Below are 14,436 nucleotides of genomic sequence, written 5' to 3' on the forward strand. Positions count from 1 at the left end.
AAACTGAAAAGGCTCCCGCGGCTTGCCTGGGGGTCTCACAGGCAGCAAGGGCTGAGCCAGGACTTGAACCCAGAGCTGCCACACTCTTGGCCGGTATTCTGCAGGGTCCCCATGGTAGGGGGGTGGGGGCGGCCCTGCGCTTCTACCCCAGGCCCTGGAATGTGATCTGGGAGGTCCACCTGGGGGGTAGCTGCCGGGCACACATTCCAGCCCACAAACCAAACCGCACCAGGCATCCAGCACCCCTGGGAACTGACACACTGCCTCAAGACAGGGAGGCCACACCCCTGCGAGATGTCACTCACCACAGTGTTCCCCAGCCTTTCCTCCTCCATAGCCAGCTCCTGGCCCTGCTCCCAACAAAGCGTTCCCGGGCGCCCCCTCCACCGCGTGAGGGAGGGACCCCTCTGGGCAAACAGGAACGCCGGCTACCACCCTCCCCACCCTCCCCATCCCACCTTTTTACCACCTCCCTCTCTCTATCCTCAGATTACATAGACTCAAAGAGGGGGTCTCCTTCCCAAGACTGTGTTCTTTCTAGTACCCTGGGCAGCCTATAATCCACTAAAAGAAGAAAACTTTTACAAAGGTAAACAAAACCCAATCTCATTCCAGGATTTCATAACGGCTTACTGGCAAACTTAAAGACCCCTTAGGTGACCCAAATGCTTTGCTACTCGGGACACCGGGGTGGCTGAGTCGGTTGAGCATCTACCTTCGGCTCAGGTCGTGATCTCAGGGTCCTGGGAACGAGCCCCGTGTGTCAGGGAGTCTGCTTCTCCCTCTCCTTCCCCTGCTTGTGCGCTCTCTCTCTCAAATAAATAAATAAACTCTTTAAAAAAAAAAAAAAAACGCTGGGGCGCCTGGGTGGCTCAGTCGTTGGGCTTCTGCCTTCAGCTCAGGTCATGATCCCAGGGTCCTGGGATCGAGCCCCACATCGGGCTCCCTGCTCGGCGGGAAGCCTGCTTCTCCCTCTCCCACTCACCCTGCTTGTGTTTGCTCTCTCACTGTGTCTCTCTCTGTCAAATAAATAAATAAAATTAAGAAAAAAATGCTTTGCTACTCAAATTGTGGCCCACAACACCAACACCACCATCATCACTTGGGAGCTAGTTAGAAAATGCTAGCGTTGGAGGCCCGACCCCAGACCTACTGAATCAGAAATGACGTTGTACAGGTAGGTTCTAAGCATGTGCTGACATCAGAAGACAAGCTCTAGGTACTCAGACCCTCCTTTATAATATGAAAATAGGAGGAGGTTCCTGGCTGGCTCAGTCAGTGGAACACTCACGACTCGATCTCAGGGCTGTGAGTTCGAGCCCCACGCTGGCTGTCAAAATGGCTTAAAAAAAAAAATAAAACTCTCTAAAAATAAATAAACACGTGAAAATATGAGACTGGAGTATCAGATTAGCGGGATCCCGTGTTGAATGTGTCCTTGGTGATTAACAACACAACTTAGTTTTATTTTTCACTCTGAGCACAACAAAGCTTACAGCTATTTATCAAAAAAAAAATTTCTTTTTTCTTTTGCTAAATGAGAACAGTAGACTCAAACTTCCTCTTTCTATTTCTAAATTGCATTAAGAATCAAAAACAAATGGGCTCAGTGACACTCTTCCCTGAGCCGCTGCTAAAATAAGGATCCTCTGTCATGATGAAATTAGGACAAGGGCTCGTTGCTGTAGAATTTTTAAAATATCATCTCTAAAGAGTTTTTACAACCTAATTAGTTTTTTGTTGCTGTTGTTGACTAATCCTGGAGTTTGCTGTGCATTTGACAAGCAAACGAGAAGGGAGGAGGGATTAAGGCATGGGAGACAGACCCATGGATGCGAAACACCCAGAAGTGTTTTCATTCCAACAGAACAAGTGTGAGGCTTAACTCTCTTAGGTCACCTGTCAGAGTCACCCTGCAGGGGACAGCACATCCCTAAGGTCTCCCCAAAGAGGACCCACTAACCTCAGCTCCCTGGCTCGGCTGTAGCTCAGGGAGCCCTGTGGACAGCTGACCCAGAGTAGGTGCTCAAATATAAATGTTTAGGTTTTGGTGAACCAGAAACTGTGACAGATGTATTGACCACAAAGAAAAAAGAAATCATAGGAAGTCTGGGGGTCGGGAAATGATCGCATTTGTCCAAAACGCATAGGTAAAGTATCTATTCCTGTGCCCAGCAGAGTGCTAGATGGCAGGATAGCTTGGAGAAGGCGACAGCAGCTTTGCAAGAACGGTAAGAGTTCATCCTGGCTCTGAGGAGCTAGGGCGACCTGATAAGGTCTGCAATGTGATGAAGACCCTGCGGCCGTGGGAGCTTGTCAGACACACAGCACCTCGGGCCCCCTTGCAGGCCTACAGAGCCAGGATCTGCAACCAACAAGACCCAGGGAATGCATTTTGAGAACCTTGCTCTAGAAGCACTGGATTCAGTCTTGAGGAGCACAGCTGAAGGTATGACCAGAAAATACTGAGCTTGAGACAGGGTAGAAACGAGGGCATCCTCCCGGAGTGAGAGCATGTCCACATATATTCAGCATGCTCCTTTCCTCCTGAGCACATGGTAGGACGGCGACCTACCACATTAGGTGTGCTTTGGTCAATGAAGTATGAGCACAAGTATCATATGTCGCTTCTGGGCAGAAGCTTTAGGGACCAGATAGATGCTGTTTGACATGATCACCAGCAAGACTGCAGACAGTGATGGCTCCTTCATCCTGGATCCTGGAGGGTCTCGTGGCCCCAAACCAACTTGCAACAGACGTGCAGCCTGAGAAGGAAGCAAACCTAGGTTGTTTTACTCACCGAGAGCAGGGGGTTGTTTGTCACAGAAGCATATCCTAACCCATCCTGACTGATACAGCACATAGCCCACGATGCCCGCATTTTTCTCAGAACACTTCTGCGACTCCCCATTGAGAAATGCTCAGATGCATCACTACCAGTGGGTAGGACTTCTCAAAAACCCCGAACAGCATCACCTAATTCAACGACCCTCTTCGCTCTTCAGACTTCACTCTGCCAATTCCCTTATTTTCTCCTTTCCAGATTGCCTTGTGTATTTATGCTTTTATCTTATTGTGCCGTATGCTTTTTGGTAAGCTGCTTTAAATCCTCTTTGCAACAAGGTGATAGACAGATAGTCACACGTACAGATATACCAGACTTGGCTCCAAATGAATTTTGGCTGTTTCCAAAAAAAAAAGAAAGAAAAGAAAAGAAATCAAAACCACCCCTCCTCCCCCAAAAGACAAAGATTTGCTATCACTGAGGATGTTTAAAAGAACGTGGCCCTGGGCCAGCAAATATTCCTTCAACCTGTTCTCTCCACGAAAGGATACTTACAGAATGCATGGTACACACAGTCCCTGCTTTTAGAAAGCAATTCATTCCTGGACACACCATCTCTTTTTGCCTTGTCATAAGGCGAGATATGAAGTATGCTAACTCCACGAAACATTTAGCATCATTGACCAAATTCTTTATTTTTTTAAATCCAGCTTCAATATAGTTATTGAGCTCCTTCTGCTTATCTGACCTCGTGCTAAGCACAAGTAAGACTTATTTTAACCAGTTCATCCTGGTTGGAAATGTTGTGGCCAAATTATGCTCGAGTATTAGAAACGGTGCTGCCGCGGGATTCCTGGCACCCACAGCTTGCCCATCAGATGCTTCCTGAGCCCAAATTTCTAGAAATGGAATTGCTAGATCAGAGGGCATGAATTTTGTAAAGGTTTTTTTTTTATAAAGATTTTTATTTATTTATTTGACAGCGAGAGAGGGAACACAAGCAGGGGGAGTGGGAGAGGGAGAAGCAGGCTCCCTGCAGAGTAGGGAGCCCGATGTGGGACTTGATCCCAGGACCCTGGGATCATGACCTGAGCTGAAGGCAGTCACTTAACCAACTGAGCCACCCAGGCGCCCTATTGTAAAGGTTTTTAAAGTATATTGCCCAATTACCCTCCAGGGAGGGACGCCTGGTTGGCTCAGTCGGTTGGGCATCTGCCTTCGGCTCAGGTCATGATCCCAGGGTCTGGGGATTGAGTCCCACGTCAGGCTCCTTGTTCAGTGGGGAGCCTGCTTCTCCCTCTGCCTGCCGCTCTCCCTTCTTGCGCTCTCCCCCTCTGACAAATAAATAAATAAAATCTTTAAAAAAAAAAAAAATACCCTCCAGGGAGCCTAGGACAATTTTCCTACACCATTCCTTGCCAATGCTCATTCTTTTTTAATTTTGACAGTTTTCATTAAAGCAAGTATCTTTTTAAAAATGTGCCACTCTTTGGGGCACCTGGGTGGTCCAGCTGGAAGAGCATGCAGCTCTTGATCTCGGGATCATGAGTTCGAGCCCCATGTTGGGTATGGACATGGCTTCCCATTCTTTGATTACTAGGGAGACTGAATACGCTGATGACTTTGCCTATCGTTTATTATCAAGTGACCACCCAAGGTCTTTGCCCATTCTCATATGGATGTGATCCTCTGTTTTTGTTTTCATAATTTATAAGAGCACTTTCTGCATTAAAGATATTAACTTTTTCCCGATTCGTATTTGCCTTTGCCTCTTGTTTTTAAGGAAGAGGTCTCTGGTGGCAGAATGGATGGACGATTCACAGATAAGGAGAAGACAGTAGGAAAAGGGTATCACCACCAACCTCCAAGAGGTGAGCCCCACCCCCAGAGTCAACCCACCAGCAAGTGCTTTTGACTCGACCTGCACAATATACTCCAGATCCACCCACTTCTCACCATCTCCACTGCCACCTTCCTACCCTCTTCACGGCCGGTCTCCACACCACAGCCCAGATGAGCTTGCCAAAACAAATCAGAGCGCGCCCTCCCCTGCCATCAAACCACGGGCTTTCTGCGGCACTTGGAGAACTATCCACCAACTACGAAAAAGAAGGGATAATTATGCAATGTGCCGCAACGAATCTCTACGAGGGCAATCATGTTGCCATATAGAAATCAGACTAGCATGTTGACCGCCTTAACCTTACACAAGGTCGTATATCAAATGGGCTCTTTTTTTTTTTAAGATTTTATTTATTTATTTGACAGAGAGAGACACAGCGAGAGAGGGAACACAACGGGCCCTATTTTTAAAAACCTTTAGAAGCTTGAAGTCAGCCAGGGTGGGAGTGTTGATACCCCAGAAATGCAAAGCTGGGGGAAAGAGCAAGAAATCCCAAATTATTTCACAGTACATTTCTTCTACTGTGCAGAATATTATAGCCTCTTATAGAAAAATAAAGTTTTATATACAAATATATGTATATATAGTGAGGAGGGCAGTGGGTACAACAACAAATATCTAGATATCCTGCCTCTCTGTCACATCCCCACCTCTCTTGCCCCTGCTCACTGCTTTCTAGAATATTCTGGGTCTCGCAAATGTATCACACATATACCCCTCTTGAAGGTTATTTGCATTCGTGGTGCCCTCTGCCTCAAATCACTTCTCCCCAGATACTCACATGGCTCTGCATCATCCAGATCTCTGCTCAGGTATCACCTCCTCAGAGAAGCTTCCCTGACGGTCTTATCGAACCCCCTCCTGCACCCCACACCCCACTCCACCACAGTCCCCTGTTTTATTGGCCCCACGGTACTTAAAACTTATTTTTTTTCTAGTGTACCCTCTCCCCAGCTAAGTGTAAGCTTCTCTTCTGTGTCTGTCACTACCTCCCCCCCAGCACTTAACCAAAGAGCTCACAGCCCATCCTAGACACTCAGGGTTTGTTGAAATGAATGAATGATCGACTTCTGAACTTCTAAACTACATATAGCCCATAAGCTAAGGACGCCTTTTACATCTTTAAAGGGTTGAAAACAAAGCCAAAGAAGAAGAACACCGCTAGGGCCCAAGAAAACTGTAACAAAGTGAAATCTCGGTATCTATAAATAAAGTTTTATTGGAACTCAACCACACCCATTGGTTCTCGGATCGTCTATGGCGGCTTCGCACTCCAACGGCAGAGCTGAGTAGCTGTGACAGAGCCCATATGGGGCACTTTCATGGCTTCTCACTGCTTCTGGCACTCGGCAAATCCCAGCAACGCAGCTGTAACTCCACTTTGCCTCTTGGCCCGCAAAACCAAAAATGTTTCCTAGCCCTTGACAGAAAAAGGATGCCAGCGCGTGAAGGAGGAGAAGTCTCTGAGAAATGTTTCTAAGGGAGAGCAGACAAGCCTCGCTAACTGAACGAACAGAAGAGAAGGTTAGGGGCGACTGGGAGGCTCAGTCGGTGAAGCGTCTGCCTTCGGCTCAGGTCTTGATCTCAGGGTCCTGGGTTCGAGTCCCGTATCAGGTTCCCTGCTCAGCAGGGAGCCTGCTTCTCCCTCTCCCTCTGCAGCTCCCCCTGCTTGTTCTCTCTCTCTCTCTGTCAAATAAATAAATAAAATCTAAAAAAAACCAAAAAACAACAAAAAAAACACACATACATCTTTATCAGATGGGAGACAAGGGGAGACATGAAGCGTGCAGGGAGGAGGCAGTTAGTCCTCAGGAACCCACAAAAACCCCTCACAAGTCCATACACCGGTTGCACTTAGCCCCTCCACGCGGTCACCGTGTGCTCTGATCCCAGCAAAGGACAAGCCAGACCCCCCGCCGGCCACCCTTTCTCCTTCTCTCCACAGGCGTCAACACCACCCCCAAGTCTCACCACTGCAGGGAGAGAGGAATACACTAATTTTGCAATCAAGTAGAAGGCGGGGTGGGGGATCAGTCCTGGCATTCTGTTAGAAAGCCTGTCGTAAGCTGCCTCGCCACCACGAGCAATCAGGGAGCCAACTGCTGAGAAACCACGTCCCCCAAAGCAGCCACACAGGAGTACAGGGCTTCCTGGTCTACAACCCTCTCCTTCCTCCGGGCAAGTGGGGTCCCAGCACCTGTGCTCTCCAATGAGGTCAGTCAGACCGTCGGATGAGAGCTGGCTTTTTTCCCAGGCTGGGAGAGCCCAGGAAGGTCAGCATCTCATTCACGTTCCTAGGTGGTAATGGGCAGCAGGGATTCACGTGGTGGTGAACACATGTCAGGGATTCCTGCCGACTTGTTGCTAAGGGAACTTTTGAGAAGATGCCCTGAATCCATAGAATCCGTAAGCCCTGCCCACCGCTTTGAAGTCCTGGGGAGTGGCCACTTGACCAGAGATGGGCACAGCAGCCGACAGGGGGAGGCTCTCCCGAGCGGAGGCGGGCAGAGGGGTGAGCTGAAGGTAGATTTTCAAACAGCAGGAGCTGTTGGGGGCCGCGGCCCCCAAATCAAAGGGCACAATGACTTAGTGGCGATGGCAGAAAGCCTGTTGGGTCTCTTCGGTCACGGTCACATCCTCTGGGCGCCCCCAGCCCTCCCTCGTTACCGCTTTGTGAACAGAGCTGAAAACTGCCTTAAAAAAAATCCTGCTGTGAGGGACAAGGTCACACCCACCTTAGGTAATTCTCACGTTCCAGAACTGAAAAGTCCGGGATTAAAATCAATTTGGGCAACGTAGCAAGCAGCTACTAGGTGTCAGGCAGCTCGGATACACTGTGTCTATTCATCACCAGCACCAAAGAGCCCCCCCCCCACCACCCACCCAAAAAGGCTGGCCTGCCATGCCAATGGCCCAGTGGACAGACCCAGGCTTTAGGGACAGGAAAATCTGGTTTCAAAATTGGCTGCAACATTGATCAGGTGGCCTTTATGAAGAAATCCCCGGCATCTTAAAAAGAGAGAGAGAAAGAGAGAATCTCCTCTGAGGATGGCAATGGAGAATTTTCTAGCAGAACAACAGCCAAGTCCCCTGCACTTTACCTCCCTCTGGGGGCTGTCTCTCTCTCTCTCTCGTCAGTCTGGGGTAACACCATTTCCTCTCTAATGGATCCCTGTCCCAGATGTGTTCTGCCTACCCTTCTGCAAAAGGGCCCGCGATGCACCTGTTTCCACACCTGTATCCACACCTGTAGGCACCTTCCTCCCACACAGAATCCCAACTGGTCTTGTGACACACTTTGCCAATAAAATGGGCCAGAAGGGATGTGCCAATTCTGAGCCCAAGCCTCAAGGAGGCCTGGCAATTTGCACTTTGCATTCCTGGAAGCCAGCCACTGTGGAAAGTCTCAAACTCCCTGCTAAAGAGGAAGGCCACGTGGAAGGGCCCTGGAGGATATAAGACGCCATGCAGAGAGAAAGGCCCCCCCCTTGGAAGAACACCAAGGCACCAGACATGGGAGTGAAGACACCATTTTGGAATTGCAGGCCAGCTCTGCCTCGGGGACCCCAGCCCCCGCCATCATCTGACTGCAAATGCATGACAGACGCCGAGACAGACCAACAGAAGAACCACCCAGCGGAGCCCGTCGACCCACAGCGACGTGTGAGGTAATAGGAAATGGGTGTTTTGCAACACGAAGTCTTGGGGTGGCCTGTTCCACAGGAATAGATGAAACATCGTTCCTCAATAATCCACAGCCCAGCCCAGCTCCCCAGCTCCGCAACTCTCTCTCACAGCCACACCTTGAAGGTTCCGGCAGCACATCACGTGAACCCAAAATGGGAGAACAGAAGGTGGAGAGAAGGAGACCGGGTTCAAGGGTGACCCCCTGCAGCCTCCCAGTTCTGCTGGCAAACAGGGTCCCACTGTTAGCGCCTCTGAGGTCTACACCCCACAGCCAGATGGTGGCTTCTAAGAACAGCACCTAAGTCAAGGAAAGCTCTGTTGTGTTTGCATTCCAATCTTATTTACCCCCAGAATTATTATTTCCCAAAAGCTCGGCTGGGGGGGGGGGTTCTGTGGATGCCTTCCAGTATCTTCCAGGTCCCAAATTTCTTTTCTCCATTCAAGGTTAAGAGCAGCTCACCGGGAATTCCTGGCTCTCCACCCAGCGGACCTGTCCAGCCATGGGGTTCCCTCCTCCTGGTGCTGCTCTCCTCCTCTGGGAAGCTCCACCATCCCCTGAGGAGCCCAGACCCTGCGGCCAGCCCTTGGCCCCACCAGGGTTCCACCCCCCTTCTCCCCCTTGGGCTCACGATTTCCTGGAGGCCGCTTTCTGGAAGCCAAGGATATGCTGTACCCTTCCACCATTTCCTTGGAGGCCTGACCCAACAGATTCCCCCCCAGGGAGCCAGAACCAGAATCTCCCCGAGCCGGCCCCTCCCCGGGGGTTGGCTGGCCTCCAAGGCAGACCTCTCAGCCCTGTCAAGAGTTAGCTCCCAGCTCCCCTCCGTGGGGTATGCTTCTGGCAAAGCCAGGGCCTCTCAGTTCCCCTTTCTTCATACGAACGAGAAAGAAATCCTCAGGGAGTGTCCATTTTGCATACCCTGCTCTCGACCGGTAGCACCCTTCCGCCGAGATGGGGCTTCTCGGTATCACTCTTTCCACCAGGGAGCCAAAGGTCCGCAGCACCCAGCTGTGCCCCCCACCATCGCACTCCTCCCCCAGGAGGCTGGTGCCGTCCATTCTGTTGGGACCTGTCTCCCCAACTGCTCCCCTGGCCTTCTGATCTCCACGCCCCCAGCAGGCTCAGGGCCAGGCACCTGCTGGCCCACCGCCCATGAGCTTGTCCATATCCAGGCCCCTTGTCCAGCTTCCTGGGTGCTGCAACAACTTCTAGCCTTGATGAACACCCGGCCTTGATGAACTTCTCCAGACTCCTGATTTCATAAACTGGCCGGCCAGCCCACCACCAGCGACTCCCTTGGGAGCTCTGCATTGTCGCCTGACCCAGTCTGGCTTTGAGGACTCACCCCATTCCAAGGGACCCTACCCACATATCCTCCGGCCCTCAGCCTGCGCATCCAGCCTGCTCACCGACGAGGTTCCCAGACACAGAGGGCCTGATCTCCGATCTCCCGATCCTGCCTCTGGAAACTGCACCTGCCTTGACCCTGAAAAGTCCCAGGGCTCAGGCCCAGCCCGGCCTCCACCCGCGGGAAAGCCAGCAGCCTTCCTGTGAAAGCAACCTTCAGGGTCAGCAGGAGAGATGCTGCAGGTGGGAAGGAGCAGGGCTTTCAACACAGCCCCCGTGTGCAGCCTAGCCTCCCCTTCGGGATTCGGTCACCAGCACGCTGACCTGGAGGGCCGCACCTGCCCTTCGCCACAAGGATCCAGACCTTTCCCTCACTTGCCTTTTAGCACTTGAGCCCACGCTGCCGTACTTAAAACAGATGCAGTCACAGAGGGTAACGTTCAGCCATCTGAGCCGCTGAGCCAATATGCAAGCATTACCCCTGGGGCAACTGCCTTCAGCTCTCAAGCTTGCCTGGGAGATGGGGATGGTGCCTTCCCCTTCACAGAGCGGTCAGGGGACCCGGCGCCTAGTAGGTGCTCAAGAAATGGAAGCCCCTCCCAGCGGTAGGGCTCCCACAGATGGGCCCTTCGGGAGCACGTCACCTTTGGGAGTTGGTCTGAAAGCCCCTCACTAAGCACCGAAGATCTCCTAAGCTTGTACTCGCCACAGGCCGGTGACTGATCTACCCAAGGCTGTCCCAGAGGATCACTCTGCTTGTCTCCTGGGTCTGGTTCACCCTCCCTTTCCCAGAGGAAAAAGCAGAGCCTGTCCCCTCTTGCGAACACAGCCTACCAACCCACCAGCCTCGCCCCCACCCAAAACACAGCTGGCTGCGTCCAGCCAGGGATGCTCCTCACCGGACAGACAGCCAACTGCCAAATTTCCACATCAGGATTTCCTGGAAAAAGTGTGGCCACCAGAGACTGAAACAGGAGTCTCTCCCACGGCTCCTGAGCCAGAAACCAGGAGGCTGCAGGTCCTCCTAAGAAGCGATACACTTGCTTTCTTGCACATCTGAATCCCGGGAAAGGAACCGGGGACGCTGAGGGACCCACCTGAGCCTGTCCGACGAACGCACGTTTCTCAAAACACAGAACCACGAGGGTTCTGGAACCTACTCTTTTGCCAGGCCACGAAATCTCTTGCAGCCTAAATTTTGCTCAAATGCTAGTAACCCATTTAGGGGGGATTTTGTACCTCTAGGAGGCCAGGCTCTCATTCTGGTACTATTCCCATAGGATATTTCTCAGCAAACTCACCCATAATCACTTAGCCCCATCCATCTATCCTTCTTTTTTTCTTTCTATCCTTTTTTTTTTTTTCTTTGAGTCCCACCCAGCAATTTCTCTCGAAACTTGCTACTCCGTTCTTTGTGAAGTAGGTCAGGGGTCAAATTATAAATAAATTCAGCCTCGGTGATTTGGGAGGTGTTTCTGCAGAACGTTTGATATACAGCTAACACAGTTGTGGGTAAACCGCCCATTGAAGTCTGTACAACGATCCTGGGGTTGGGCAGCTTTTTACGAAAGGGGATGTCCTACGAGGTCACTCCTCCACCCTCCCCCGCCCCCACGGACTTTTGAAACTTCGGAGCCCACTCCGGCTGTGACCATGAGCTCAGCGATTAGAGGACAGGGAGGCCTCCCAACTGTCACCCAGACAATAAACAGCCAGCCGACTTGGCTCAGCAGGTCCTGTGCAGTCCTGGGGGCAGGCCAGAACCCCAGGAACAGGCCACGCTTAGGCTCTGGACCTTAGCCTGGGGAAGCTGGACCAGGGGAGGGGCGCTGCGGCACCCCTGGCTCGGGCTGGTGGCCAGCCAGACTCAGCTGACCAGCAAGTGGGCGGCTCGAGGCGGCCAGGCAGCCTGAGCCGGGGCAGCACGACCGTCCACGGGTCGGCAGGCTCCGGGCTCCGGGGCCCGATCGATGCCACTTTTTTTCCAATCCCCATCTTCGGCGCCGGACTCCTCAGCCCTCGGCCGGCCCGTGCCACCGCCTGGAGCGCGCCCGCCGGCTCCAGAACTCGCACAGGCAACAAGTTCTCCGTCCTCAGGGCGGCCACGATGTGCTCGGGAGGCCCGGCGCGGGGGGGCGCTCCGGGGGCGATCCCCGCGCTGCCCCGCCCGGAGGGGCGCCCGCTGCCTCCGCCGCCCGCAGGGTCGGGCGCGCAGCGGCTGGGCCCCGCCGGCCCCGCGGCGCCCCTGGGACAGGGGCGGCTCCGGCACCCCCGGGGCGGGCAACAGGTACGCGGGCGCGCCGAGCAGCGCAGCCCCGGGTCTTCCGGCCCCCGGCGCTCGCCCCTTACCTCCAGCAACTGCACGTAGCTCGCCGGGAACCAGCCGCGGAGCCCGTCCTCCTTCTCGCCTTCCCACCAGCCGCCGTCCGGGACCTGCAGCAGCGTGATCAGCTCGCCCGCGGCGAAGCGCAGCCCCTGGCCGTGCCGCTCCCCGGAGAACGGGTACAGGGTCCGGCAGCGGGCGCCGGACATGGCCTTGGCGCCCGGGCTCACAGCGCAGCCTGCATCCCTGCCGAGCCCCGCGGGCTGGGCAGCGGCTCCGCGGGGCCCCAGGCGCCCGGCGCTCCGGGCTCCCGCGCTCTGGGCGCGCGCCGTCTCGGGGTGCGCGGGGGGTCCCCGGCCAGGCGGGGGGCGCGCGCTCCGCGCAGGGCAGCGGAGGCTCGCAGGCTTCGCGGAGCGAGCGGCGACGCCCCCGGGCCGGCAGCTCGCAGATCCAGCTCCGGGCTGGGGGGCGGGGCTCAGGGGGAGGAGACCCAGGCGCCGCGGGCTCCGGAGACAACTTCCCGGGGACGCGGAGCGCGGGCTGCGGCCGCGAGGGCCGGCCGGAGCCGGGGCCGCCCGGGCGCGCGGAAATGCGCAGCTCCCGGGGGAGGTGGGCTCCGGCGCATCGCCCGCCGGGGGCCCGGCTCGGCGGCGAGGGAGCGAGCGGCCGGGCGTCCGCGGAGCGGGGCGGGCGGCCGGGGGGCCGAGCGGGGACTCGCGCCGAGGCGAGGGGGCGGGACGGGGGCTGGGCCAGGGCGGCCACGCCCGCCGAGGGCTGGGCGCTCCCTCGCCGAGGGGGCAGGTCGCTGGGGAGGGGTCTCGCGCTCACACCCCCGCCTCCGAAAGCCGCTGGAACAGAAACGCCCTTCTGTGCGGGCTTTGTGGGTCCGGTGGGTGCCTGTGGCCGCCACTGTCGGGCTTGAACCTGGGGTTGAACTGGACTCACCGGAAACTGAACAATGGGTGAAGGACAGGTTTGAAGCCTGGCGCCAGGGCCGGGAGGCCGGGTGGCTGTGCGTTACGCTGGAGGGACCGAGCGGGAGGAGACGGAGTTGGGAGCAGGCCGATGAGGATAAATGGCGGGGGGGGGGGGGGGGGGGGAACAGCCCCCACCGCTTTGCATGCAAAGGGGAGGCCGGCCCCCGGGTACCAGTCCTCCTGCAGTCCAGGCCGGCCAGGCTCTAGAGGTCTGCACTCATTTACTCAGTCAACAAACCGTGGGGGGCTGCCACACCTTCCATGCCGTGAGCCAGGTACCTACAAAGATCATCTGGACAGGTGCCTGCTCTCCAGGGACCAGAGGACCTGGATGCCGAAGAAACGACCTTGAACCGAGGCTTTAGAAGTAAAAGAAAGTGGATGTCTTCGTTAGCCTCCTCTAAAGGAAAACTTCAAGTCTTATTTCCTAAGCTGTAAATAGCTGGACCCTTTAATCTCTCTGCGTGCTTCACATGGCCTCCCCTTAGATCCTGCTCAGTAATCTTCCTTGGCTCCCTGTTGCCTATTAAATTAAGTACAGACTTCTCAGCCTGTGCCCTTCAGACTCTCTACAATACCTCCCCTAGCCTCATCTCTCATGGTGTTTGCCTGGATACCTCCCTTACAAAACCAGTCTGGCTGGGCTACAAGCGCCTTAAGATCTTGCCTTAAGGGTGGGCTGGGCTACAAGAGCCTTAAGATCTTCCAGTGGTTTTCAATCCTGGCTGCACATTAGAATCACCTGAGTAACTTTTTTAGATGCTGGTGCCCTGGCCCACCCAAGCTTTGGAAAATCCACCTTGAGCCAGTCTGCATTTAAGCCGTTTTACCTTGAACCGCCTCAGCCTGGCCTCCGGCCACGGGCAAGCAGACAAATGCAGATTGCTTATAATAGCCCATCGATTGCAAATGCACAAACCCTTGCTTGGCTAGAAACGGGGAAACAAACTCTGGACCACAGTCATCACCACGGGGCGTCGCTTAAAGCAGAGCTGCAAAATTTGATATAGGGGGGCACCTGGGTGGCTCAGTCGTTGGGCTTCTGCCTTCGGCTCAGGTCATGATCCCGGGGTCCTGGGATCGAGTCCCGCATCGGGCTCCGTGCTCCGCAGGGAGCCTGCTTCTCCCTCTCCCACTCCCCCTGCTTGTGTTCCCTCTCTCGCTGTGTCTCTCTCTGTCAAATAAATAAAATCTTAAAATTAAAAAATTGATATAGGAATCAGTCACTAAAAGTAACTGACCTAATCAGTTACAAGGGCCTCAAATTCCTTGTATCGGGAAGGATATGTGACTGTTAGCAGACTGACCCCAGGTTTCATATCTGATGATAAGGCCCAACTCAATTTAGGACAGCCAGTCCAGAGCCTTCTTGCAACTCCGAATCTTCCATGGTGCCTGTTAGCCACCTGGGAC

At 54.3% G+C, this 14,436-nt stretch overlaps 1 protein-coding gene across 3 annotated transcripts in view; it reads right to left on the reverse strand.

The window, feature by feature from the left end:
- GAS7 (growth arrest specific 7) overlaps positions 1 to 12,552 on the reverse strand; it is a 211,089-nt gene extending 198,537 nt beyond the window's left edge. The window contains exon 1 of one of the 3 annotated variants that reach the window (XM_034989598.1): positions 12,073 to 12,552. In XM_034989598.1, the coding sequence (XP_034845489.1) occupies positions 12,073 to 12,255 (183 nt within the window). In that variant the 5' untranslated portion in view covers positions 12,256 to 12,552. The remainder of the gene's footprint in view (positions 1 to 12,072) is intronic. The other 2 variants (XM_034989599.1, XM_034989606.1) reach the window with 2 other exon arrangements.
- Between the last annotated feature and the right edge of the window lie 1,884 nt (positions 12,553 to 14,436).

The sequence above is a fragment of the Mirounga leonina genome, unplaced genomic scaffold, assembly GCF_011800145.1.
Source record: "Mirounga leonina isolate KUSES-001 unplaced genomic scaffold, KU_Mleo_1.0 Mir_488, whole genome shotgun sequence".
Classification (NCBI taxonomy): domain Eukaryota; kingdom Metazoa; phylum Chordata; class Mammalia; order Carnivora; family Phocidae; genus Mirounga; species Mirounga leonina.